Raw genomic sequence first — 26597 nt, 5'->3', positions numbered from 1 at the left:
GGAAGGCAGATTCTTTATCACTGGACCACCAAGGAAGTCCCCTCCCTGACTTATCTTTAATACAAAGTACTTCACTTAAAACATTTCAACAAATTCTTAATTAACTGGCAATATCTACATGTTTTAATGTCCTGAATACCTACAAAGAATATTATTATAGTTAGACATAACTTATTTTACCAAACACAGATTGTATTTCTAATTTTTTCTCTATTAAAATTTATTAGTTTTTTTAGATGCTTTTTTTTAAACAGCTAACTTTTTAAAAAGTGAAGTTTCTCCCTTAGAGATAAAAATCTGAACAATTACTGAATTTTTAATAATGCTTTTATAGCATTTCAAAAGCAATTCTTAATTCAAACCAATACCTTTAAAAGATAATTTAAAAACTCAGTTTAATTTCAAGGGTTTTCATAAGGTAGAGAATGCAGGCCATATTTTACATTTAATAAACATAACTGTTATATAATAAATACAAAATAAAGAAAAAGACAGTGATAACTATCATCAACGGTGAAACAGTATATAAATTTTAATCTAAAAGGCTGCTTCCTGCATCTGCATCGATGTAATCTGAGAATTCTCTACCAATTTCATTTACAGAAGGAATCTCTGTAGCCAAATTTATCATTCACTTTCATGCACCCACGTGCGAAGTCGTAGGTGAATATCTATAGGAATACAATTTATTGTCTGCTCCTCCACTCAGAAGTAACTGCGTAAAGGGAGAGGAAAAAACATAAACACAGAAGTAAATACAATTATTTCATATGATTGCTGAACCTAATTAAATACTGATGATTCTGATTACAGAAGGAATTATGGATGAGCAATTAACTTGCATTGAGAGTTAATAATACTAAAACGGGCCAATTGCATCAAATTTCAATACTATATTACAAATATACTATATATATATACACTATATTAAAACTTTAAAAGTGGTGATTTTAATTTGGTTGAGGCATAATATGCTACTGTACTTTCTATGAAGCATTTGCTAAGAAATGTAATAAAATTTAAAAGTTTGAAGGGTAATATAGTTTAACCTGCTTAAGAAAATTACGTTTTTAAAAGATGGCACATTGTAGGTAAATGGATACTACAGATTTTTCAGATAGCCCTCAAACCTGCATTTGGAAAGCGTTCTTAGGCAATAAGAGCTTTTACGTGTGTGTGTGTGTGTGTGTGTGTGTGTGCGTGTATAATTAAATTGTAATTCTTTAAGAACATTTTATAATACAGCCATATTATCTAAGATTTTTCTAAGTAGCAAATACTTTGATCCAATTAGTCTGAAGTAGCAAGTTTAGGGACTTAAAACATTTCAATAAAATACTCATGAGAAAAAAAGTGCTTCAAAATATTCAAATTTTACTACTCCTAATATTAAAGGACAATTTTTTTCTTCTTTAAATGAGATATGAGATTTTATGAATATTAATGGAACTTAGAATACAGAATTATAAATATCAGATATATTGAAACTAGTAACTCTGTAAACACAAATACCAGATTTATTCTAAAAACATAATGTAGTTTCTTCCTCTCTACCAAATAACTAATAAATTCTTACCCCTGTGACTGTCCAGTCTACACTCAGAACTTTGTCTTCATGAGCAGCCAGATCATAGAGAGGAGCCTTACAACTAAAAGATGAAAATATTAACATGTTATATGCATTTCATAGTATTAAACAAACATATATGACTAGTCACTTATACTTTTCTGAAAATTTTAGTTTACCATCCTTGCCCCAATAACCACTTAATCTTAAAATTCTGAGCATTTACTTGACTACTTCTCCTGTTTTTCCTGTATCATTAGCAGACTGTGGTTTTGGTTACTGCCTCTCCATTCTACTTGTAGAAATATGTAAATAAATTATATATGCATTCTCTTGGGGGCCCTCTGCATATATTAGTATCGCAGCACTAACTGATGAATAAGAAAGGAACCTTTAAATTTTATCTTTAAAATTCTGTATTTTTACTTAATTGCCTATTAACACATAATTTACAATTTGACCACAGTTCCATTCATTCAGGCCACGGCCCTTCGAATTCTATAATTATCATATTTATATTAAGGTTCGGGGTTTTTTTCCTATTTTATATAACAAGGTCAGAAAGATGGATTTCATAAATTGTGTTTTTGGCAAAAGATAAACTATCACAATTAAATTCATTCAGAATGCAAAAAAACCCAACATATTAACATTAAGAAAATTCCTTTGATCCTGGTCTTCCTTTTTGATATCAATATGTATCATTTCAGGATATATGACCCAGACCTTTCTTTTAACCCTTTTGCTTTTGGATAGTCATTTCAGTGTTCATTTCATTTTCTCTGTATACAATGGGGCAATTGATAGATTTCCTTTGTAAGTCATCAACAGGAGTTACCTTCTCGTATCCCACAGCTTAACCATGTTATCTAAAGAGCCTGAAATGAGCTGCTGCTCATGGGCAGGAGACCACTTGACTGATGTGACCCAGCCTGTATGGGAGGTTAGGGACAGCGACACCAAAGAACCATCTGAACAAAACAGACAACCATTATTAAATTTTAGAAAACAGAAGTAGGCAGAACCCCCCCCAAAAATTTCTAGAAAAGTATCTTTTTATACACATCTCTAGTGAGAAGAGAAACTGATGTTACTCATATTTTTCCTTCAGAGGTTTACACAACTCACCTTTAGTTCGGGGATCCCACAGTCTGATATGCCTATCTGCACTTCCAGATGCTAAACGTTTACAAAGTGGAGAATAGGAGATACAATTAAACACTTTATTTCCTGTCTAAAAAAAAAAAAGAAAGAACATGTAACCAGGGTGGGCGAAAAGTAACCATCTCCTAGAAGTTTACCGGGCTTAAAAGCTCAAAATTAATCAGAGAAACACTGAATTTGTCTTACCAAAGTTGACTTAAGACTGCCGGACTCAGCATCCCACACTCTAATTGTGTGGTCCCAAGATGCACTGCAGATTTCTTCAGCATCTGACCACAGAACTGAGGAAATTGCTTCCTTGTGGCCAGAGAGGGTCACTATGGGAGTCTAGAAATGAAGGACACCCAAAAGGGAAAGCATTTTTGGTTTAGAGTGATTGAAACAATAATAATAGTTATTACTTTTAAAGCTGATATACCAGATATTTTGTCAGGTGCTTTAGCTTTCATATCCTACCTTATTTCTTCTTTACAGCAATCCTCCAAGACATATTTCTGTTTTTATTTTATAGATGAAAACACTGAAGTTGAGAAAGATAACTTGCCCAAGGTCATACTGTTTATAAATGGCAGATCTGAGATTGAACCCAAATATTACTCCAAAATTTGTAGTCTTTCCACAGTATTCTGTTGCTTCCCCTTCTGCTCTACTTTTCATTTTGAGGAATATTAACACTAATTAAATTCTCCCAGTTGACAAAGATGTTATATGTAGAAGCTAGAAGAAAAAGCTCTGGGGTCAGAAACACCTAGGTTTGAGGTAAGGTGCTGCTATTTTCTACATAACTCTTCCAGGTTAATTAATTGCAGTAGGTTATTCTCACCACCTCATTTCTTCAGCGTCCCATCTTTAAATAATGCCCATGGCTCATTTATTAGAATTCCAAAATCTCTAATGTCCCTCTCAAATTAAAATCATCAAACTAGGTATACTGTCTGTCTTAAATACAAAGAACATGTAAAAGAAGGAAGGAAAACTCTTGAAATGGGGGACAGTTGACATACTTGTGTAACTCTGTTACATTTAACCTTCTTAAATGTTAAGGGGGTTGTACTAGATTAGAGATCAGCAAAGTTTTTTGATAAAGATCCAGAAAGTAAAAATTTTAGCCTTTCCAGGCCACATACAGTCTCTGTTCCGTGTTCTTTGTTTTTAAAGCCCCTTAAAAATGTAAAAATCATTCTTAGCACTCTGTAGTACAAAATCAGGCCACAGCCAAATCACCTGTGGAGCTGTTATTTGCCAACTGCTGGACCAAATGATCCCTAAGGTCTCTCTTCCAGCCCTAAAATTTTCATGGAAGTAGTAAAGGAACCTGATAGAGGAGTGAGGAACAGAACAACCTCTATTGTGATCCAAAACAAAAAGTAAGGTAACAATCAATCAGAGGCTCCAGGATAGGAAATGGCATGTAAAATGATGGGTAAATGTATATGAATAAGCAATCCCATTCCTAGGTATTTACCTAAGAAAAATGAAAACTTAGGTTCACATAAAAAACTGTCCACAAATGTTTATAGCAGTTTTATTTATAACTGTCAAACTAGAAACAACCCAAAGATCCTTCAACTGGTGAATGATTAAACCAACTGTTGTATATCCATACAATAGACTACTAGTCAGCATTTAAAAGGAATAAACCATGATACCCAATAATCTGGATGAATCTTTCTTTGTTTCCCTCCTCAAATACATTACGATATGTGAAAAAAAAGCTTGATGCAAAAGGCTACATACTGTGTGATTCCACTTATATGATATGCTAGAAAAAGAAAAATTACAGGAACAGAGATCTGATAGTAGTTGTCAGGTGATAGAAATAGAGAGGAAAGGCTGACTACAAATGGGCAACATGAGTTTCAGGGGATGGCAAACTCTCCCGTATCTTGAATACGTAGTAGTTACATATTCTATGTATTTATCAAAACTCAAAAGCTATACACCAAAAAGAGTGAATTTTCCTACATGTACACTTTTTTTTTTTTTTTAAGATAGAAAAGTCAACTTTGGCATTGTTACTGCAAACAAACTTCAGCAGAATAGTACTGGAGGGGACTTCTTTGGTGGTCCAGTGGTTAAGAATCCACCTTCCAATGCAGGGGACGCAGGTTCGATTCCTGGTCGGGAGACTAAGATCCCACATGCCGTGGGGCAAGCAACAGAGGAGCCCGCGCTCTGGAGGCTGCACACAACTAGAGAGAAGCCCTCATGCCGCAATGAAGATCCTGCGTGCTGCAACTAAGACCTGAGGCAGCCAAATGAATGAATGAATTAATTTTTAAAAAAGAACAAATGCTGAAAAAAGAATAGTACTGCAGGAAAAACAGCAAATTTGAGAGAAAATGTGGAAAAAACCTTATTCTATGTTAATATATGAAACAAATGACCAGTAAATGAACTGATTGAGAGCATTACTCATATTAATACAAGCCAGGTACTAGAAAGAAATCCAGAGAGAAAATAACTTTTTGATATTTGTCTTATTTTGGTCTTAATAACCCAACTTTTCCTATTATTTCTAATTTCAACTTCAAATAGCACTTCAAGGGTTTCTAGCATAACTTCAATTAATAATTTATGAATGCACAGATTTAAAGCTTATAAAAACCTAAATGAAAAAAATGAATATATTGTGATTTCTCTCAAATAAAATGAACAGTGGAAGCAAGCTTATGAACGTGCACACCTAAAAATAAAAGTTATCAGCAAGGCACTGAGTGGGAGAAAATACTTATAATACCTATATCCAGCAAAGACCTTGAATACAAAATACAAAAAGAAAGCTAGTCGTTAAAACAGTATGGTACTGGCACAAAAATGGAAATATAGATCAATGGAACAGGGTAGAAATTGCCCCACAGGGTAGAAAGCCCAGAAATAAATGCATGCACCTATGGTTAATTAATCTAAGACAAAGGAGGCAAGATTATATATACAATGGAGAAAAGACAGTCTCTTCAGTAAATGGTGCTGGGAAAACTGGACAGCTACAAGTAAAAAAATGAAATTAGAACATCCTTTTACACCATACACAAAAATAAACTCAAAATGGACTAAAGACCTAAATGTAAGACCGGATACTATAAAACTCTTAGAGGAAAACATAAGCAGAACACTCTGACATAAATCGTAGCAATATCTTTTTCGATCCATCTCTAGAGTAATGGCAATAAAAACAAAAATAAACAAATGGGACCTAATGAAACTCAAAAGCTTTTGCATAGCAAAGGAAACCATAAATAAAATGAAAAGACAACCCACAGAATGGGAGAAAATATTTGCAAACAATGTGACTGACAAGGGATTAATTTCCAAAATTTCCCAACAGCTCATGCAGCTCAATATCAAAAAAACAAACAACCCAGTCAAAAAATGGGCAGAAGACCTAAATACACATTTCCCCAAAGAAGACACACAGATGGCCAAGAGGCACATGAAAAGATGCTCAACATCGCTAATTATTAGAGAAATGCAAATCAAAACTACAATGAAATATCACCTCATACCAGTCAGAATGGCCATCATCAAGAAATCTACAAATAAATGCTGGAGAGGGTGTGGAGAAAAGGGAACCCTCCTACATTGTTGGTGGGAATGTAAATTGGTACAGCCACTATGGAGAACAGTATGGAGGTTCCTTAAGAAACTAAAAATAGAGCTACCATATGATCCAGCAATCTCACTCCTGGGCATATATCTGGAGAAAAACTAGCTTTGAAAGGACATATGCACCCCAATGTTCACTGCAGCACTGTTTATAAGAGCCAAGACATGGAAGCAACCTAAATGTCCATTGACAGATGAATGGATAAAGAAGATGTGATACATATATACAATGGAATATTACTCAGCCATTAAAAAGAAAGAAATAATGACATTTGCAGCAACATGGATGGACATGGAGATTATCATACTAAGTGAAGTAAGTCAGACAGAGAAAGACAGATATCAGATGATACTGCTTATATGCAGAACTAAAAAAAAAAGATACAAATGAACTTATTTACAAAACAGAAACAGACTCACAGAGAATGAACTTATGGTTCCGGGGGGTGGGGAAGAGAAGGGGGGAGGGATAGATTGGGAGTTTGGGATTGACATGTACACACTGCTATATTTAAGATAGATAACCAACAAGGACCTACTGTATAGCACAGGGAACTCTGCTCAATACTCTGTAATAACCTAAATGGGAAAGGAATTTGAAATAGAATAGATACATATATATGTATAACTGAATCACTTTGCTGTACACCTGAAACTAACACAACATTGTTAATCAACTATACTCCAATATAAAATAAAATAAAAACAAAATATAAAAAGATCTCTTACAAACCAATAAGAAAAAGATAAGCAACACACTTAAAAAAAATGCAGTGGTTAAGAATCTGAGCTTCCACTGCAGGGGGCATGGGTCTGATCCCTGGTCGGGGAACTAAGATCCCGCATGCCGTGTGGTGCAGCAAAAAAAAAAAAAAAAAAAAGTGCTAAAAACATGAACAGGCACTTCAAAATTAGCTATCAAAGGGCTGGGACTTAAAATACACTACACACCACCAGAAATCACAAAATAAGACACCTTTTAACAGTAAGTAAATGTAAACATGTTATGTGATAAAATAAAATCAGTTATGGTACTAAAAAATTGACCATATCAAGTGGCGATATGGATGTGGAGTAACTTTGACTCTCATACTGTCAATGGGAGTATAAACTGATATAACCATCTTGGAAAATGTTTTGGCAGTATTAAACATTCATAAAACTGAACATGTGCGTACCCTGTCACTCAGCAATTCTACTCCTGCAATTCTACATATGCAGAAATGACGACATATGTGCAACAAAAAACAAGTACAGCAACTTTATTTATGGTGGCTAAAACTAGAAACAATCTAAATGTCCATCAAAACAAGAGCAAATAAATTCTGGTATATTCATGTAATGGCATGCTATCTATTACTGAAAAGAACTATTACATGCAGTAGGTGAATGAAATCTCACAGATATTACAGGCATACCTCAGAGATACTGAGGGTTTGGGTCCAGACAACCACAAAAAAGCAAACACTGTAATAAAGTGAGTCACAAGAATTTTTTGGTTTCCCAGTGCATATAAAAGTTATTGTTTAGGGCTTCCCTGGTGGTGCAGTGGTTGAGAGTCAGCCTGCCGATGCAGGGGACATGGGTTTGTGTCCTGGTCCGGGAAGATCCCACGTGCCACGGAGCTGCTGGGCCCATGAGCCATGGCCGCTGAGCCTGCGCGTCCGGAGCCTGTGCTCTGCAACAGGAGAGGCCACAGCAGTGAGAGGCCCGCGTATCAAAAAAAAAAAAAAAAAAAGTTATGTTTACAGTATACTGTAGTATATTAAATATGCAATAGCGTTATGTATTAAAAAAGTACATACCTTAATTAAAAATTACTGCTAAAAATGGTAACCATCATCTGAGTCTTCAGCAACTCATAATCTTTTTGCCTTTGGAGGGTCTTGCCTCAATGTTGATGGCTACTGACTGATCTGGTGGTGGTTGGTGAAGGCCAGGGTTGCTGTGGTAATTTCTTAAAATGAGACGACAATGACATTTGCCACATCGATTGACCTTTCATGAACAACTTCTCTGTAGTATTCAATGCTGTTTGACAGCATTCTACCCATAGTAGAACTTCCTTCAAAATTGGAGTCAAATCTTTCAAACCCTGCTGCTGCTTCATCAACTAAGTTTATGTAATATTCTAAATCATTTGTTATCATTTCAATAATCTTTATAGCATCTTCACCAGGAGTAGATTCCATCTCAAGAAACCACTTTCTTTGCACAACCATAAAAAGCACCTCCTCATCCATTAAAGTCTTACAAATGAGATTGCAGCAATTCAGTCACATCTTCAGGCTCCACTTCTAGTACTAGTTTTTTAAATTATTTCTACCACATCTGCAGTTACTTCCTCCACTGAAGTCTTGAACCCCTCAAAGTCATCCATGAAGGTTGCAATCAACTTCTTCCAAACTCCTGTTAATGTTGATATTCTGACCTCGATAAATCATGAATGTTCTTCATGGCATCTAGAAATGGTGAATTCTTTCCAAAGGTTTTTTTTTCTTAAAGCTTTTTAAAAAATTTATTTTTAAATTCTTTTTAAGTTTTGGCTGCATCGGGTTTTAGTTGCGGGATCTTTGTTGCGGCACGCGGGGTCTTTTGTTGCAGCGCGTGGGCTTCTTTCTAGTTATGGTGCGCAGGCTCCAGAGCACGTGGGCTCAGTAGTCGTGGGGTGTGGGCTTAGTTGCCCCGCAGCATATGGGACCTCAGTTCTCCAACCAGGTATCGAACCCGTGTCCCCTGCATTAGAAGGCGAATTCTTAACCACTGGACCACCAGGGAAGTCCCTCCAAAGGTTTTCAGATGACTGCCCAGATCCATCAGAGGAATCACTAAGTATGGCAGTTATTGTCTTATGAAATATATTTCTTAAATAATAAGGCTTAAAAGTTGAAATTACTCCTTGACCCATGGGCTGCAGAATGGATGCTGTGTTAGCAGGCATGAAAATAACATTAATCTTCTTGAACATCTCCATCAGAACTCTTGGATGACCAGGTGTACTGTCAATGAGCAGTAATGTTTTTAAAAAGGAATCTTTTTTCTGAGCAGTAGGTCTCAACAGTGGGCTTAAAATACTTAGTAAACCATGCCGTAAACAGATGTACTGTCATCCAGGCTTTGTTGTTCTATTCACAGAGCACAGACGGGGTAGATTTAACATAATTCTTAAGGTCCCTAGGGTTTTCAGAATGGTAAATGAGCACTGGCCTCAACTTCAAGTCACCAGGCTGCATTAGCCCCTAACAAGAGAGTCAGCCTGTCCTTTGAAGCTTTGAAGCCAGGCATTGACTTGTCCTCTCTCATAAAAGTCTTAGATGGCATCTTCTTTTAAAAGAAGGATGTTTTATCCGCTTTGAAAATCTGTTAGTGTAGTCACCTTCGTTTAATTTCTTAGCTAGATCTTGTGGATAACTTGCTGCAGCTTCTACATCAGCACTTGCTACACTTTGAACTTGTATGTTATAAAGACTGCTTTCCTTAAATCTCTTGAAGCAACTTCTGCTCGCTTCAAACTTTTCTTCTACAGCTTCCTCACCACTCTCGGCCTTCAAAGGATTGAAGAGAGTTAGGGCCTTCCTCTGGATTAGGCTTTGGTTTAAGGGAATGTTGTGGCTGGTCTGATCTTTTACGCAGACCACTCAAACTTTCTTCATATCAGCAACAAGGCTGTTTCACTTTATCATTCATGTGCCCACTGGAGTAGCACTTTTCCTTCAAAAACTTTTCCTTTGCATTCACAACTTGGCTAACTGGCATAAGAGGCCTATCTTTTTGACCTCTCTCAGCTTTTGACATGCCTTCCTCACTAAGCTTAATCATTTCTAGCTTTCGATTTAAAGTGAAAGACATGAGACTTCCTTTCACTTCAACACTTAAGAGTCCACTGTAGGGTTTTTAATTGGCCTAATTTCAATATTGTTGAATCTCAGGGAGTAGGCAGGCCCGAGAGGAGCAAGAGAGATGGGGGAACGGCTGGTCGGTGGAGCAGTCAGAACATACACATTTAGTGATTAAGTTCACTGTCTTATATGGGCGTGGTTCATGGCACCCCAAAGCAATTACAATGGTAACATCAAAGATCACTGATCACCGATCACCATAACAAATATAATAATAATTTAAAAGTCTGAGATATTTTGAGACTTATCAAAGTGTGACACAGAGACACGAAGTGAATAAAGGCTGCTGGAAAAATGGAACCAACAGGCTTGACACACAGTTGCCACAAACCTTCAATTTGTAAAAAAATGCATTATCTGCAAAGTGCAATAAAATGAGGTATGCCTGTATATGAAGCTTAAAACTAGGTGAAACTAATCTAGGATAAGTCAGAACAGTGATCACTTTTAGGAGGCTACTGATTTCTAGGGAGCCTAGAGGGCATCTTCTAGGGTGTCGGTAATTCTTGATGTTTTGATTTAGATAGTGATTACTTGGGTATACACAACTGCAAAAATGCATTGAGCTGTATACTTAATTATACGTATGCCAAACTTCAACTAACATAAAGGTTAAAAAAAAAAAGCTACCTTGTAAGTAAAGTATTTTGATAATTCAAGAAGTCTTTTTCTACTCAGATATATTCTTTACAGGTTGATCAGGGATATGCATCAATAAATTACCACTGGCACATTATCCAATTGGTAAGGCATTTCCAGCTTTAATGTGTCTTATGAGACAAGTGATAAGGAAGCTGAATTGCCGCCAGATCATTCAACTTGCAATTCAGCAGTCTGTTTAAATGTATAAATTATAAACCACTACTTTCAGTTGGAAACAGTAAGTGCTATTGTTTACTGCAGTTTACGTGAGTTTGAGGAATCACTTATTCCTCATTTTCAACAGTTTTTATAAGATATCTATCTTATTATTGGTGACTATAAGAAATAATGTGCAAATGTGTGCCTGATTTAATGCACATCCATTACAGCTGTTAGAAAATGAATGAAACATATGATTTCCTAAATCTGACTCAGTATTGTTCTTCTCATTAAATATATTAATACAGGTCAGATCATATTATGATAAATATCCTTCTAATGGAACAGAGCAAATAAGAATCTGGATTAACTTTCTGAGTTTGATTTAATTGGATCTATAGCAAAATGATAGAATCAAAACCTCAATTAAACTCTTGGTTTCTACTGATTTAGGAGATGTACTAGAATTACATCCTCAGTGTATGAAACATTATTACTATTACTATTTTTTAAACTGAAGTATAGTTGACTTACAATGTTGTGTTAGTTTCTGGTATACAGCAAAGTGATTCAGTTATCTATTCTTTTTCAGATTCTTTTCCATTATGGTTTATTACAAGATATTGAATATAGTTCCCTGTGCTCTACAGCAGGACCTGTTGTTTACTTATTTTATACATAGTAGTCTGTGTCTGCTAATCCCAAACTCCTAATTTGCTCCCCCCCAACCCCTTCTCTCCTTTGGTCACCATAAGGTTGTTTTCTATGTCTGTGAGTCTGCAACATTATCATTAAACAGTCAGGTAATGAGATATTTCACTAAACTTAGTGCAAGCTTCAACAATTAAAAGATCCTACTTTAAAATTCACCATGAGCAACTCCAACAAAGTTGTTAAAAAAATTCACCATGAGGCCAAATATAATAGCTAAATAATCAACCTATCAAGCTGTAAACCTAGCTTAATGCAACTACATTCAATAACTCAAATAAATGCAGCAGAGTATTTATAATAAAAATTTACAAATCTACTGAAAGAAAGCCTTATGGTTGAAGCAGCAAGACAAGACAAAAGGAAACTAAATATGAACAATTATATTAAATTAACATATATTTGTCAATAAAGACCTAAGCCGGGACTTCCCTGGTGGTGCAGTGGTTAAGAATCCGCCTGCCAACGCAGGGGACACGGGTTCAAGCTCTGGTCCGGGAAGATCCCACATGCCGCGGAGCAACTAAGCCCGTGTGCCACAACTACTGAGCCTCCGTTCTAGAGCCCGCAAGCCACAACTACTGAGCCTGCATGACAAAACTACTGAAGCCTGTGTGCCTAGAGCCCGTGCTCCACAACAAGAGAAGCCACCACAATGAGAAGACCGCGCACGGCAACAAAGAGTAGCCCCTGCTCACAGCAACTAGAGAGAGCCAGAGTGCAGCAACAAAGACCCATTGCAGCAATCAATCAATCAATCAATTTATCAAAAAAAAAAACCCTAAGCCCAATACTGTCAGTTCTCACAAATACTTACTCTTGTTAGTCCCAATTGCTCTGTTTTCTGTTTCTTTCTTGGTCGATTTGTGGATTCTTCCATTTCATCTTCTTCATCTGTAGGGACTATATCACAGAGAATTAGATTTGGTAGAGTTAAAATTTAAGGTAAATATTAATTACCAACAGTCTCAAATAATTCTTATATTTCTAGGTATATACTTTCTCTGTTATCTCAACTGGTTAGGGAGTTAACATTTCTCCTCATTTTGGTTAATGGAAATTCTATCTAAAAACAATACCTGGCTTACCAATCTTCGAAAAGGAGAAAGCAAAAAATAAAGTGTTATACATTTAAATCCTAAAACCTACCCAGTTTGGTATCTTATTAAGATTATTATTATGGCTATTCATCAGTTTACCATATCTATGAAAAGTTGCTTACTATTATAGTTGTAGGAGAGTTCTGACCAGATTGCATTTATATTATGAAGAAGGGAATGACATGGTAAGTAAACACATGTTAAAAGGACATACATTCCAGCCATGTTTATTCTTCTTGACTATTTTACTTTTCTAACAATAAATTAAAAGTGTTTCATAGATAGTTTTTTTTTCTTTTGTGGTACGCGGGCCTCTCACTGCTGTGGCCTCTCCTGTTGCGGAGCACAGGCTCCGGACGTGCAGGCCCAGCGGCCATGGCTCATGGGCCCAGCCGCTCCATGGCACATGGGATCCTCCCGGTCCGGGGCACGAACCCGCGTCCCCTGCAACGGCAGGCAGACTCTCAACCACTGCGCCACCAGGGAAGCCCGATAGTTATTTTTTGATTAAAATCTTCGTTATCCACCATTTGACTAGGTAGCAAACCCAGATTAAAAAAACCATAGATTTTAATGTTTTGTAACTATTTTATAAATGTCATGTGCTTTTCCCAAACTAGACTATAAGCACCTTAAGGGTAACAACTAATCATAGATAATATCTCATCTACCCAGCACTATCAAAAAGTATTTCACAAAAGGAAAAATTCCTACACAAACAACTTTCTGCCTCAAAACTGTTTGCTTTAACTAAAATGGATTTATATTTCCTGCCATTTTACACATATTTATTTAAAACTGTTTAAGCTGGGCTTAACTGTATTTAGGGTGTTGTACAGTAATATAGCAATTTCCTCAGAAGCAACAGAGGTATTTTGATCTGCTTACCCATGCAATAAATAGTTCTGTACTACTACTTTTTAAAATATATGTGGGTTTTCCCCCTTCTTTTCTTCTAGCAGTGTCTTCTTACTATTATCAAGGTACTTTCCTCTAAGAGTCCCCTTGTCTCCTCTAATTGTTCTTTCTAATCTACGTTTTCAAAGTGAGAAAATTAAGTTTGGTAAAATTGTATTAAAAAAAATTTTTTTAAAGTAAACCAGCTAAACTAAGAAATGTCTCTAATAGTAAAGTATATCAAAATGACTCAGAAGGTAATTTGTTTATTTCCACGTTCCTGAATAAGGGAACTCTGAGAACTAAGGTAGTTATGTCACACTGCACCAGATGTGTTATTGGTACTTGCAGGGATTCAGTGACATCATCCAATAAATAAGGGGGTGGTAGAGTAGAAAAACATTTTGAAACACAAAGAAATATGCTAATTTTTCTCTATACTATAGTACTTTATTTGTGACCTAAAAAGCTCTGGTCCATTTTTTATAGAAAAATAGGGGCTAAAAAGTCTTTTTTTCACTGAAATTCTTGAAATATCATTAATAAGTCAACGTAGAAGAAACATTTCATTTACCTGTAGACCAAATCTTTAGCATCTTATCCCAGGAGCCACTGCAAAACTAAAAAAAAAATATATGAAGCGAAAGAGTATGCAATATAATCCATCATATTGTTTGCCTGGTTTTCTTCTGCTATTTAACTTGAAATCTTTACTTTGCCCTGAAATCCTTACTACTATGGCATCACCTATCTGCCTGTCTTCCTAGTCTCTGGGAAGTTGTACCCTCAATCTCATGGCAACTGAAAGAGCTGCCATTCTTATAGGGCCCGTACCCTGGCCATGGTTGCTTAGATCAGGGTGGGCAACTGACCTACACTGTGGCAGTAGGTCTCTTCCTCCTTCAGAGGAAAGAGAAAACTTGTGTTTTTTTTGAAAAAAACTGTGTTTTTTTTTTTGAAAACTTGTGTTTTAGAGAGCTGAAGTTAATCTTTTTCCAGGGACAGACAGTATAGGATGTAAAACCTGGGAATATTGAAGGCCAGGTTTTATTGCCATGTGGAGAAAGCCAGACTGAGGTAAGAGAATGAAGTCAATTTGGGGAGACGAGAGGGAGGAGGTGTGCTAGCCACATGCAAGCCTCTACTCCATTGGTTCCTGACATCCAAATGCATCATCACCCTGCTCATGATGTGGTGCATCACTCCCTCCTTGGGTCTTTTAAGCTAAAAAATGTTCAGGATGAGTTTCTATCTCTTATAGCCAAAGGACAGGGTACAGTTAGTTCACTTAAGTTTGGACTCAACAACATGTAAACCTTCTTTATGCCTCAATATGAATACTCATAAATTTTTAACTTTGAATGCAGAAACGTCCTCTGTTACACTAACTGGCAAAGAAATGCTGAAGAAACACTCTTAAATCTAGAATACTTCATGTGGTTTGGAGAATTTTCAAATGGTGAGGGAGTTTGTAACCCCTCTTAAGTAAATACTGCGTTGCCCTCATAGCTTGACTAACTTTTACCATTTTGTTGTGATACAGAGTAGATCAGCAGTAATAGTAAAACAACCTCGATTAATGCTAACTTTAGTGCATGCTAAGTTTTAGGGGATCAGCTAGACCTTTTCAATTAATGACAGCACTATGAGTAGCTGAAGGACTGAAAATGTCAGTCACTATGATTTGAGGAGGTTACATACAGAAATTACTTTTTTACCTGATTTCTTAAAATTTCTGCTATTTATATAAAATTCTAAACCAGAGATACCCAGAGTCAGGGAGTGACTCTTCATATCTCTCATTATGAGTATTTACTTTTGGTTTGAAATCATATTCTTAAGTCACCAATTGTTACGGAAGTAGGACGATCACAGTAACTTTATGTAGAAAAGACATTTTTGCACAAGAAGCTCAAATTCTAATTGAACACAGTACTAATAACACAATAGCTACTTACTTTGGTTCTTGTGCTATCAACAGCTATAGATTCCACACTGCCAGCATGACCCCTGCAGCAGTGCAGGGCTTTCACTTTGTTTCTCTCTACATTCCACTCCCATAGGAGAATAGTCTGATCCATAGAGGCACTCAGTAGTATGCAAGACAGACTGTCTGAAGAAAGGAGAACACAAGGATAAGAAACAAATTAGTACAAAAATTTTAAATAGTGTTCCAAAACTAAAGAACAAAATTTTTTGTAGTTGTTGATAAAGATGTTAAAAAGGTGAAAGACCTCATATAGCCACCTTTGAAAAAAGAAGCTAACTTATGGTATAAAAGGGAAGATTCTTCAAAAATAGTACAGGGACTTCCCTGGAGGTCCAGTGGTTAAGACTCCGTGCTTATACTGCAGGAGCGGGTTTGATCCCTAGTTGGGGAACTAAGATCCCGCATGCCACAGGGCACAGCCAAAAAACAAAACAAAACTATAAAAGACATGCATTTAACACACTCAATATTAACTTGAAAATGTATATTATGTGATATAATTTTAGGATTCATTTCTACTGATTTACGGATTTTTTAATGTGTATATTTTTGAAAGACCCTTTAAAAACTGAGGCATGAGACATTTCTTATCCTGTCCCCATTCTGCCCCAGCATCGAAAATGGCTTATTTCCAATTCCCTATCCAGGATTCCTCTCCATTTAGGCAGAGTCCTAACCTTTTTTGACCCAGGCCACATCTTTTACAACGTCTGTATGTCCCACAACTGTCATTATTGACTTTCCTTCCAAGGACCAGATCCGAGAAGTCTTATCATAAGAACCAGTCAAGATCCTGTGAGGAGAAAAAAATCCTATGAAACACAAAAAACAGCTTTTCTCAAATCCTGAAATCAATTATATTTCTAAAGCACTGATAAAGTAAACCTTGAGGATTATATTTTTAAACTCTTCATTAATATAAAGATTAAGATTTCAAAACACACTAGAATAAATCAGAAGATTTTGGCTTTTCCTGACCTCCTAAAATAAAAATGTAACTGACAAACGCTAGATTTCATTTTTATGATTGTTGTAAAATATTACCACTCCCAGGGAAGCTAAACGAATTGTTTGAAAAGCCTAATAGTCCTTTGTATTTAACCAGTGAAAACCATTAAATAAAAAACCAGTAGAACCATTTAAAGTAAAAGTAAAACCAGTAAAAACATAACTATGTAATAACTCCAGGGAGACATTCTTTGAAAGTAAGCTCCTACTGAGATCCATTCTTGAGGTGTTTTTCTACAATAAGGCCAGAGGGGGTCTGCTCTGAACGATTCATACCTTCTTGATTCCAGTCTGCCCTTTTCAGCCCTAAAAATAGCATGATCTGCATCTTCAGGGTAGTAGGCTGGGAGATCTGTGGCTAGAAAAGGTTTTTTTCCCTCTATGAAACAAATTATATTCTTGGTCTTAAAAGCAACATAATCAAATAAATGCCCTAAGACACACGACCTATTCAGAAGACAAATGTCACTACAACATCTTTAGACAGAAAAGAAAACCTATTAATAGATACGTTTCTTCTTGACTACACTAAATTTAAAGGTCTTTGGCATGGTCACTATATATATATATATATATATATATATATATATATATATATATCACAAAATTACTTTCACAAAGAACAAGTAATCAGAGAAAAATATTCATATAGTACACTTAAAATGGATACAAAAACATTCATCTGGCAATACCATTCCTCTGCCCCGTCGATCGCACTGATCCAGTCATCATGGAACATGCATTGTTCTGGCTGAGGTGCAGTATACTTTTCCACGTACTCTAGTTCCACAACCTCTTCCTAGTCACAGAGAGAAACCAGAAATCAATCAAGAGAGGGCTTCCCCAGAGGCACAGTGGTTGAGAGTCTGCCTGCTGATGCAGGGGACACGGGTTCGTGCCCCGGTCTGGGAGGATCCCGCGTGCCGTGGAGCGGCTGGGCCCATGAGTCATGGCCGCTGAGCCTGTGTGTCCGGAGCCTGTGCTTCGCAACGGGAGAGGCCACAACGGTGAGAGGCCCGCGTATCGCCAAAAAAAAAAAAAAAAAATCAATCAGGTGGTGCAGTTTTTAAATGGTACGTTATGAAAATAAAGGACCCCCGGTGTAATTTATCTCCTTCATGTAATAATTCCCCTTCAGAATCCAGAAATTTTGGAGCCATATAAAAAGTGAAAAACTTTATTTGACCTAACCATATGCTAAGAGTAATATCAAGAAATATTAATGACCTTGGAAAACTTATGCTAAAAGTAGAAAAAAAAGAATATAAGAAACTTTATAAAATCATAAAAGCATGCTGTTTAATGGATACAGAGCTTCTGTTTAGGATGATGAAAAAATTCTAGAAATGGACAGTGGTGATGGTTGCATAATATCGTGAATGTACTTAATGCCACTTAATTGTACACTTAAAAATGGTTAAGGGCTGGGGCTTCCCTGGTGGCGCAGTGGTTGAGAGTCCGCCTGCCGATGCAGGGGACGCGGGTTCGTGCCCCGGTCCGGGAAGATCCCACATGCCGCGGAGCAGCTGGGCCCGTAAGCCATGGCCGCTGAGCCTGTGCGTCTGGAGCCTGTGCTCCACAAGGGGAGAGGCCACAGTATATTTCACCACAGTTCCAAAAATTGCCCCCCTAATCATAAAAGCAATTATAAATATTTTAAATTATAAAAGTAATAATAAGGAAAGTTTGAAAATTAGAGGAAGGGGCAATCACTATAAATCACAATAACCTAACCCATAAGTTTATATATGTACACAATCATTTTATATACCTTTATTAGTAGTAAACATATATTTGCTATTCCCTTTCTTGACAACTGTTCCACAAATATGAAGTTATCTTTCCTTGTTCATTCATCTGCATTTCTTGAATAATACTCTTAGAAAAAAAGAGGGAATTTAAACATTGAAGATATAGAAACCGAGGTTCAGTTTCTAGGAAAAAACAGTAATCAAAAGGTTCTTGGTTCCTGTAGATTCAGGCTGATTCTAAATGAAGTTTTCCTACATTATCTGGTAATACCTTAAGTAAAATAGAGCAGGTAAGCATTTGAACTTACTGATGAGATGTTTTCCAGTTCCATGTGTTTGAACAAGGGCATTCGCAGAAACTGGCCCTTGATAAGGAAATCAAACTCCACATGTTTGTGGAACTCTAAAGAAAATACATAATAAAATTATCATTGTTAGGACCTGAAGTGGTATTGGCAGAGGTAAATGAGAGACCCCCCCAAAACAAACAGGTACCTATTATCCTAGTGTGGCCTCCAAGTTTCTCCAGAATTTCTCCATGGCACAATCAGACCATGTATTCCAGTATATTATGTGATTTTTAAGAAGAGAAATACTTTGTTCTGTTGGTATAGTATTTTTATTGTTGATGGTGTAATCATGTTGATTAAGGAAACCTTTGTATTCTAAGAAGAATCCCAAATATATACAAAAGTAGGAATAACATAATGAATCCTCATTCCCAGCTTTTACTAACTCATGGACAATCATCTATACTCCTCCCTCCACTCTCCTGCTGGTTTTTTTTAAAGCAAAACTCAGAAATGATATAATTTCATCTGTAAATGCTTTAGTGTGTAATCTCTAAAATATAAAGACTAAAAAAGTCACAATGTTAAAAATTTAACATTACTTATTCCTTTTAATACCATAAAGCCAGTCAATGTTCATATTTCCTTGTTTCATAAATGTCTTTTAACAGTGAGCTTTCTAGCATCAGCATCCGAAGTCCTCACATTATATTTGATTAATATCTTTAACAGTTCTCTGTCCTTTTTTTCCATTGCCTTTTATTTGCTGAAGAAACTGGGTCTTCTTGTAATACTTCTTACATTCTGGCTTTGGTTGATTATATCTCCAAGGTATTCTTTAACATGTTCCTCTACCACCTACATACAACCTGTACATTAGGCAGACCCAAATGCCTGATTAGACTTTGGGTCTGTCTGTTTCTGGCAAGATATTTACACACCATATTGTATTTCCTATTGTATCACATTAGAAAGCACACTATCTCACTGTGTCTCCTTTTATGATATTAAGATCTACCTCTGAGTTCAGATGATGTCAGTCTGATCCCATCCACCATAACGTTCTTTGTTAGCCTTTTACCTAATAAATGGCTTTAGTAGCTATAGATATTCACTTCTTAAATCCATTATTTCATTTGGAGTTACAAAATGCTAAAAATTCTTCATTCTTTCTGATTTATTAGCTATAATAAAATCCTTCTTAAAGAAAAATTCCCTCATTGACTCTTTGGCTTGTTACTTTTTTAAAAACCTGAACCTGGGCTTCCCTGGTGGCGCAGTGGTTAAGAATCTGCCTGCCAATGCAGGGTACATGGGTTTGAGCCCTGGTCTGCGAAGATCCGACATGATGCGGAGCAACAAAGCCCGTGAGCCAAAGCTACTGAAGCCCGTGTGCCTAGAGCCCATGCTCTGCAACAAGAGAAGCCACCGCAGTGAGAAGCCTGCGCACCGAAATCAAGAGCAGCCCCTGCTCACCGCAACTAGAGAAAAGCCCGCGTGCAGCAATGAAGACCCAACGCAACCAAAGATAAATAAATAAAATAAAATAAAAATCTGAATCATTTTGCATCTTCAACTCAAGAGCAGTGACTCAGTTAATCGATTTACACAAAAAGACAAATCAATGTTCATCTACAAGTTTAGAAAAATATGCAAATATTTGGGTAACAACAACCAACCATATACTGATATTGCAAAGTGTCTTGCAAGAAAATAATTCTTATGCTAGTTCAGAGTTTTTCAACAAGTAGAATATATGACATCTTTGGAGTTTAGAAAACTAACTATGCATCAGAATCTCTACACTATTGTACATCCATGATGAAAGATAAGAACCGATAGGAAATGCTATGTGAATATCTCTGTATCAAGAACTATATCTTGCTAACAATGAAAAGACCTTGTCCCCCTGCAAAAAAGTTGTTCAAAAACATCTTAAGCTTAACAAAAAAGTTATAAGATTTTTGGAAGAGGAAGTGTAAAATATAGTTTACAATTCTCACCTCCCCATTCCTCCAACTAGGGTAGAATCAAAAGAGCTTTAAAAGCATCAGAAACATCTGCATAAAAATATGCTTGCCTCTACGGCTTCCCTGGTGGCGCAGTGGTTGAGAGTCCGCCTGCCCATGCAGGAGACACGGGTTTGTGCCCCGGTCCAGGAAGATCCCAAATGCCGCGGAGCCACTGGGCCCATAAGCCGTGGCCGCTGAGCCTGCGCGTCAGGAGCCTGTGCTCCGCAACGGGAGAGGCCACAACAGTGAGAGGCCCGCATACCGCAAAAAAAAAAAAAAAAAAAAAAAGCTTGCCTCTAAATGATGGCTCCATTGACAAATTTTGTTTTTAAAGATTATGCTTTATGTTATTTTCCATTTTTCATGTTTAAATCTTCTACTATATATATGGTTTCATTACTTTTTAAAGAAACATTTTATTATAGAAAATTCCAAACATATACAAAAGTGGAGAATAATAAACCTTCCTATACCTATCGCCCAACTTCAACCATTATCAACTTATGACCAATCTTGTTTGATCAATATTTTTGCATACATTGTTCATATTAATTTTACAATGTTCAAATCATTTTAATTTTATATTAAATTTACATATAAATTTATAGCCCATAATTTTTTTTACATACGTTTATTTTAATTTATATCTTTATAAATGTTTTACTTGATACTGTAGCATATTTATGTTTGTTTTATCCATTATTTTAAAATGAATTTTAAATACTTAAATAAAATACTAGTATTAATACTGGCATTTGTTATTATACAAAACAAATGCTCAAATTCAGATATTGTAATTTTGCTTTGTAGAAGCACCAAGATGCTTGTTCTATGCCTACCCAATCTAGCCCTCACGTCTTCATTACCTCTACATCACAACTTTTACACTAAAATCTTTACTCCTAAATCTCAACCACCTTCTCTCCATATTGCCTTAAAAGCAGATTAAACTGAATTTCTTTTTTCCTGAAAACTTATTTCAAAGCATTTTTCAAACTATCATACAGTAGGGAAATCCATGTTATAAATTTTACCATGATAAAATCCATGCAATATTATAAAATAATGCCCCCAAAGGGCTATAAATAACATGTCATGTATTTCAGTCTAGTTAGTGTCACTGTGCTTTCTCCTAACTTTTCAGAGTATATATACCCACCGTTTTTGGCCTCAAGCAATTTATTAATGATGTTACTAAGGTCAGCAATTTCAGAGGCTGCAGGTATCGAGAAAGGAACATCATCTACCGCATATCTACAAAAAGGAAACAATAAATCAAGTCTATAGATGTTTTAACAAATGTGCATTTATTCATTCAACAAACATTTATTGGGTATCTAATACATGCCAGACATTTTGCTACATGGGGTTAACAAAAAATGAATTAACCTGTGGTCTCTGTTCTTGGAAAGGGTTAAAGTCTGGTAATCAAATACGAGGGAAGTATGTAAGAACAGTGTCATAATACATAAAATGGGAGAACAAGGAAGTGGTAGGTCATTTCAACCAGAGAAAAGGGGGCTGGGAGAACAGAGTCTGAAAGGATGCATAAACAACATCACTCTTACACTACATCTAGAAAAGTGAGTTTCTGCCAGGTGAAGTGTGGCGAGGCAGAAAGAAGGGGTGCAGGAAAGCAGGGAGAGCAGCAAAAAAAGTAGCTAAGAGTTATTAAAGAGCTGCCCACCCAGCTTATTCCAGAAAGTGTTACTTTACTCTAGACAGTGACCAAAGATAAGGCTAAAGAGATGTGCATGGAGTAGTTTAGATGCTCTGTGAAGTACTTTTTACTTCTTTCCCTAGGCAATGGAGGAACCACTGTCCAAGTCAAATAACATCATCAGAATTTTGTTTAGTTAGATCTTTCTTGGCAGCACTGAAGAGACTGGATTACAGGCACACACAGCAGGAGGCAGATTAAGAAACTCTTGTGAGAGAGAATGGGAGAAAATTCTTGCAAATCACATATCTGACAAGGAACATGTATCTAGAATATACAGAGAACATTTATAACTCAGTAATAAAGACAACCTTATTTTAAAAAGGGGCCAATGATCGAAATAGACATTTCTCCAGAGAAGGAATACAAATGATCAACAGGCACATGAAAAGATGCTGAGCACTGTTAGTCATAAAGGAAGTGCAAGTCAAACCACAATGAGACATCACTTCATACCCACTAGGATGGCTACAATAAGAAAGACAGATATTAAGTGTTGGTGAGTATGTGGAGACATTAAACCCTTATCATTGCTGGTAGAAAGGTAAAATGGTATGATTGCTTTGGAAAAATCTGGCAGTTCCTCAAAAAGTTAAACACAGCATTACCACTTGACCCAGCAACTCCATTCGTAAGTATATACCCAAGAGAAATGAACATATATGTTTACACAAAAACTTGTGCACAAATGTTCACACCACCACTATTCCTAATAGCTAAAAGGTGAAAACAACCCAAATGTCCATCAACTGAACAATGGAAACACAACTTGGTATATCCATACAACGGAATATTATTGAGCAGTAAAAAGGAATGAAGTACTGATATATATATATATATAAAAAAGCCTTCCCCCCACCCCCGCTCCCATTGTGGCAAATAGAGATTTATTACAACATGTCTTGATGAGCCCTGTTTTATATATATAGGTGTATATATATATATATGTATATATATATATAAAACAACATGGATGAACCTTGAAAAACATCATACTAAGTGAAAGAAGCCAGTCACAAAAGACCATGTACTGTATAATCCTATTTATATGAAATGTCCATAACAGACAAATCTATAGAGACAGAAAGTAAATTAGTGATTGCCCTGGGCTGGGGGGATTTGGAAGTATTTGGGTGTGGGGGGAGGGGGTAACAGCTAAAGGATGATGAAAAATGTTCTAAAATTTACTGTGGTGATGGTTGCATAATTCTGCAAATACACTCAAAACTAGTGAATTGGACACTTAAATGTGTGAATTCTATTGCACATGAATTACATCTCAATAAAGTTGTTACAAAAAACAAAACCAAAAAAGTCTTCATAAGGTCTGAATTTAGGCTATATTTGTGGGGAATGTAAAAGTTTCAAAAGATGTTAAGGTAGAACTTCCAGGGCTCACCAAGACATGCTATGATAAGTCTCTTTTTGTCACAATGGGAGAGGGGGATGGAGGTTTCAGATCTTGCTAAAATGTAGATTCTAAATCAGCAAGTCTGAGGTACAGTGTGAGATTCTGCTTTTTGTAACCAGCTCCCAAGTGATGCCAATGCTGCTGGTCTGCAAACTACACTTTGAGTAGTAAGGCTATAGTTATATATTTATCATGCTGAAAAAAGTAAAAAGTTATTTAGGTTCTCCAAAAGATAACAAAGCCTAGAAATTTAAAGTTTTGGTTTACTATGATATTTTGGCCAGTAAGATGAGTAGGGAAAAGTAGCATAATTACATACTCATATAGGAAGATACATGCATATGTAAATTATACACATATACATGAATAAATCTACTTTCCCCTCTCATTTTACTGATGAGAACGTATTGCGTGAAAGGAAGAAGCGAGAAGTTTAATTTCTAGGTTTTGTTACCCTTTTGGAAAACCTAAATATATAAACACAAACACACATACACACATATGATGTTTATCCATTTATCACAGGAGTTAAAATACAGTGCTCTAATATTTCTTAAAACTTCATGTGAATCAACAATAATCTCCATAAAACTTTTAATTAGAAAAAATACAGTGATCATGCTATTCCATCACCATATTCCTTTAGAAGCATTTCGACTAAGTATATATACTCATCTGTATTGATAATACAATTTAAATGTACTGTAAGCAACAATACAAGAGGAGTGAATATGATGTACCAGGTCAACACATAAAGCTACAAACACAGAATCAAAAATATAATCTTAATTGAGGTGGGAGTTTTTTAGTTTATAGCTGACATTAGCTTGTTAATACAACAAATATTTATTATTTATCATCAGTTCCAGAAGAACTTGACAAACATTTGTTGACTCAGTCAATCCAAGAAGCATAAGATAGTCTCTACAATCAAGAGGCTTACAATATAGTTGAAGGGACCAGGCGAAACAAAAAAAAGTTAATTAATAGTGTAATATACGCCACAAAGCAGAATATAATTAGGTTTCAAATGATTGCTACATACCTGGGGACCATTTGTAAAATGTTTACATACATATAGGTATACACATACAGGTATATATATATACACACGTATACGTGTAGATTTATGTATATAAATACACAAATCTGTAACTGAATTGACTTCATACTCATCAAAAACCAGTTCTACCAACTCCCTATTGAGAGCTCCACCTTCTAGCCTGGTTTAGAAAAGCATCGTCTATCACCCACGTAGGAAAATGAAGTTGTGTTTTCAGACACTGTGAAATACCACTAAGCAGACAGCCTATAACGACTTGGTCCGTTGTTCACTGTTCAATTACATAATGCACTTCATTCAGGAAGCAAACCTGAAGCCCTTCAGGTCCCTCTACACTCACAATTCAAATTATATACAGCCTGAGTCTAGGCAAGAAGGCTCGGTGATCCTTGAGAAATCCTCGCAAGGTACCGCTTCCATTTGAACGAAAACTCGCTCAAGCGAGGAATCCAGCCAAAAAAAGGGAAAAAGTGAATTGATGGCAAAGATAACCAGGGATGCACAAGGTCATACCGGAGTGGAAAGGATCCCGGGACTGGGGGGCGGGAGGCGGGAGGGGGGAGGAGAGAAGGGGAGAGAAAGGGAGTACGCTTACTTACTTCTTGTTGTCAGTGAAGAAGCGTGTCTGGAGCTGAGCCATGGCTTGCCTACGAAAACGTATGGGTAACAGACAACCGGCGCTTTGGCCTCTCAGGACTGCAAAAAGAGGCAGCTCAAAGTTAGACCGCACGTGTCAGAGAAAAGCAGCAGTCGAACACTGGGCTTCCGCTTTCTTTCCTCGGGCCTCCTCAGCCAGGAGGCACCACGAGGCTTCTCTTCCACAAGGCCCAGCCCACAAACATCAACTACCTATTCCTAGATTTAGGAGTCATCGATTAGTAAAGCATAGTCTTAAAGGCGGTGCGTCCCTTTAATCTGTCTGTATTTTTAAAAAATATATTTAAGCTTACAATCGATTGTGAAGATACAGAGAGGCCCGATTCAAATAGGCTTCTCCTCTCTCTCTCTCTCTTTTTTAATTTTAACAGGTTATCCTCAGTCCCGATAATTCAAAGACAGCTCCTAGATACTACAACCCCCAGAAAGCAGCGCTTCTCACACACTGTAACCACTGGGTATTGTAGTCTTTTTTCCCACGCTGCCCTTAGGCTATCTTATTTGCATTAAACCTTCCCGACTCCAGCCAAATTATCTATTATATTTCCTCTGCCTTCAGCTCTTCACTAAAGCCTTTCCAGGTTTACTTTTTCAAGCATACTCCCAATCAGACTCTCAGGCTACCGAGATTTTTCTAGGGTTCTCGACACTAGCTTCAGGCTTTAGATCCAGGTGAGAGGCGGGGATACGAAAAAAAGAACGAATCAGAAGGGAAACTAGCGACGGTGGCTGATAGTGGTCTTATCTCAAGCGACTGCGCTGCGCGCTCCGGGAGGGGCGCGCGTGCGCACTGTGCTGGTCTCCATGGCGGGGCCTCGGAGCCAAGACGAGGTTGAGTAGACTCGTTTTGAATTTTCTCCCCTCTGCTCCAGCACTTTGTGGACTTCCCTTCTCGCCCTGTAGGGTGCTCGGCGGCGGCGGGACTGGGGGAGTCGGAGGTTTGGCAGAGC

General features: G+C 36.8%; 1 protein-coding gene across 2 annotated transcripts; it reads right to left on the bottom strand.

Moving 5' to 3' along the window:
* Positions 1-376: 376 nt before the first annotated feature.
* WDR12 (WD repeat domain 12) lies at positions 377-26376 on the bottom strand. 2 transcript variants are annotated; one of them, XM_027123772.1, is made up of 14 exons: positions 25941-25959; positions 25590-25686; positions 21956-22050; positions 18803-18897; positions 17436-17542; positions 16413-16528; positions 15704-15858; positions 14320-14365; positions 12566-12651; positions 2918-3058; positions 2696-2801; positions 2406-2538; positions 1577-1649; positions 377-715 (listed from the first exon to the last, which is right to left on the bottom strand). In XM_027123772.1, the coding sequence occupies exons 2-14, from the start codon at positions 25628-25630 to the stop codon at positions 638-640; spliced, it is 1272 nt and encodes a 423-aa protein (XP_026979573.1). In that variant the 5' UTR covers positions 25631-25686; positions 25941-25959; the 3' UTR covers positions 377-637. The 2 variants fall into 2 exon arrangements, with proteins under 2 accessions (XP_026979573.1, XP_026979569.1); XM_027123768.1 differs by lacking the exon at positions 25941-25959 and adding an exon at positions 26272-26376 and having other exon boundaries at positions 379-715.
* Positions 26377-26597: the final 221 nt, after the last annotated feature.

Source organism: Aethalodelphis obliquidens, unplaced genomic scaffold (assembly GCF_003676395.1).
Source record: "Aethalodelphis obliquidens isolate GAN/ISIS:26980383/991018 unplaced genomic scaffold, ASM367639v1 scaffold2, whole genome shotgun sequence".
NCBI lineage: Eukaryota > Metazoa > Chordata > Mammalia > Artiodactyla > Delphinidae > Aethalodelphis > Aethalodelphis obliquidens.
This window is presented reverse-complemented; position numbering and strand designations above follow the sequence as displayed.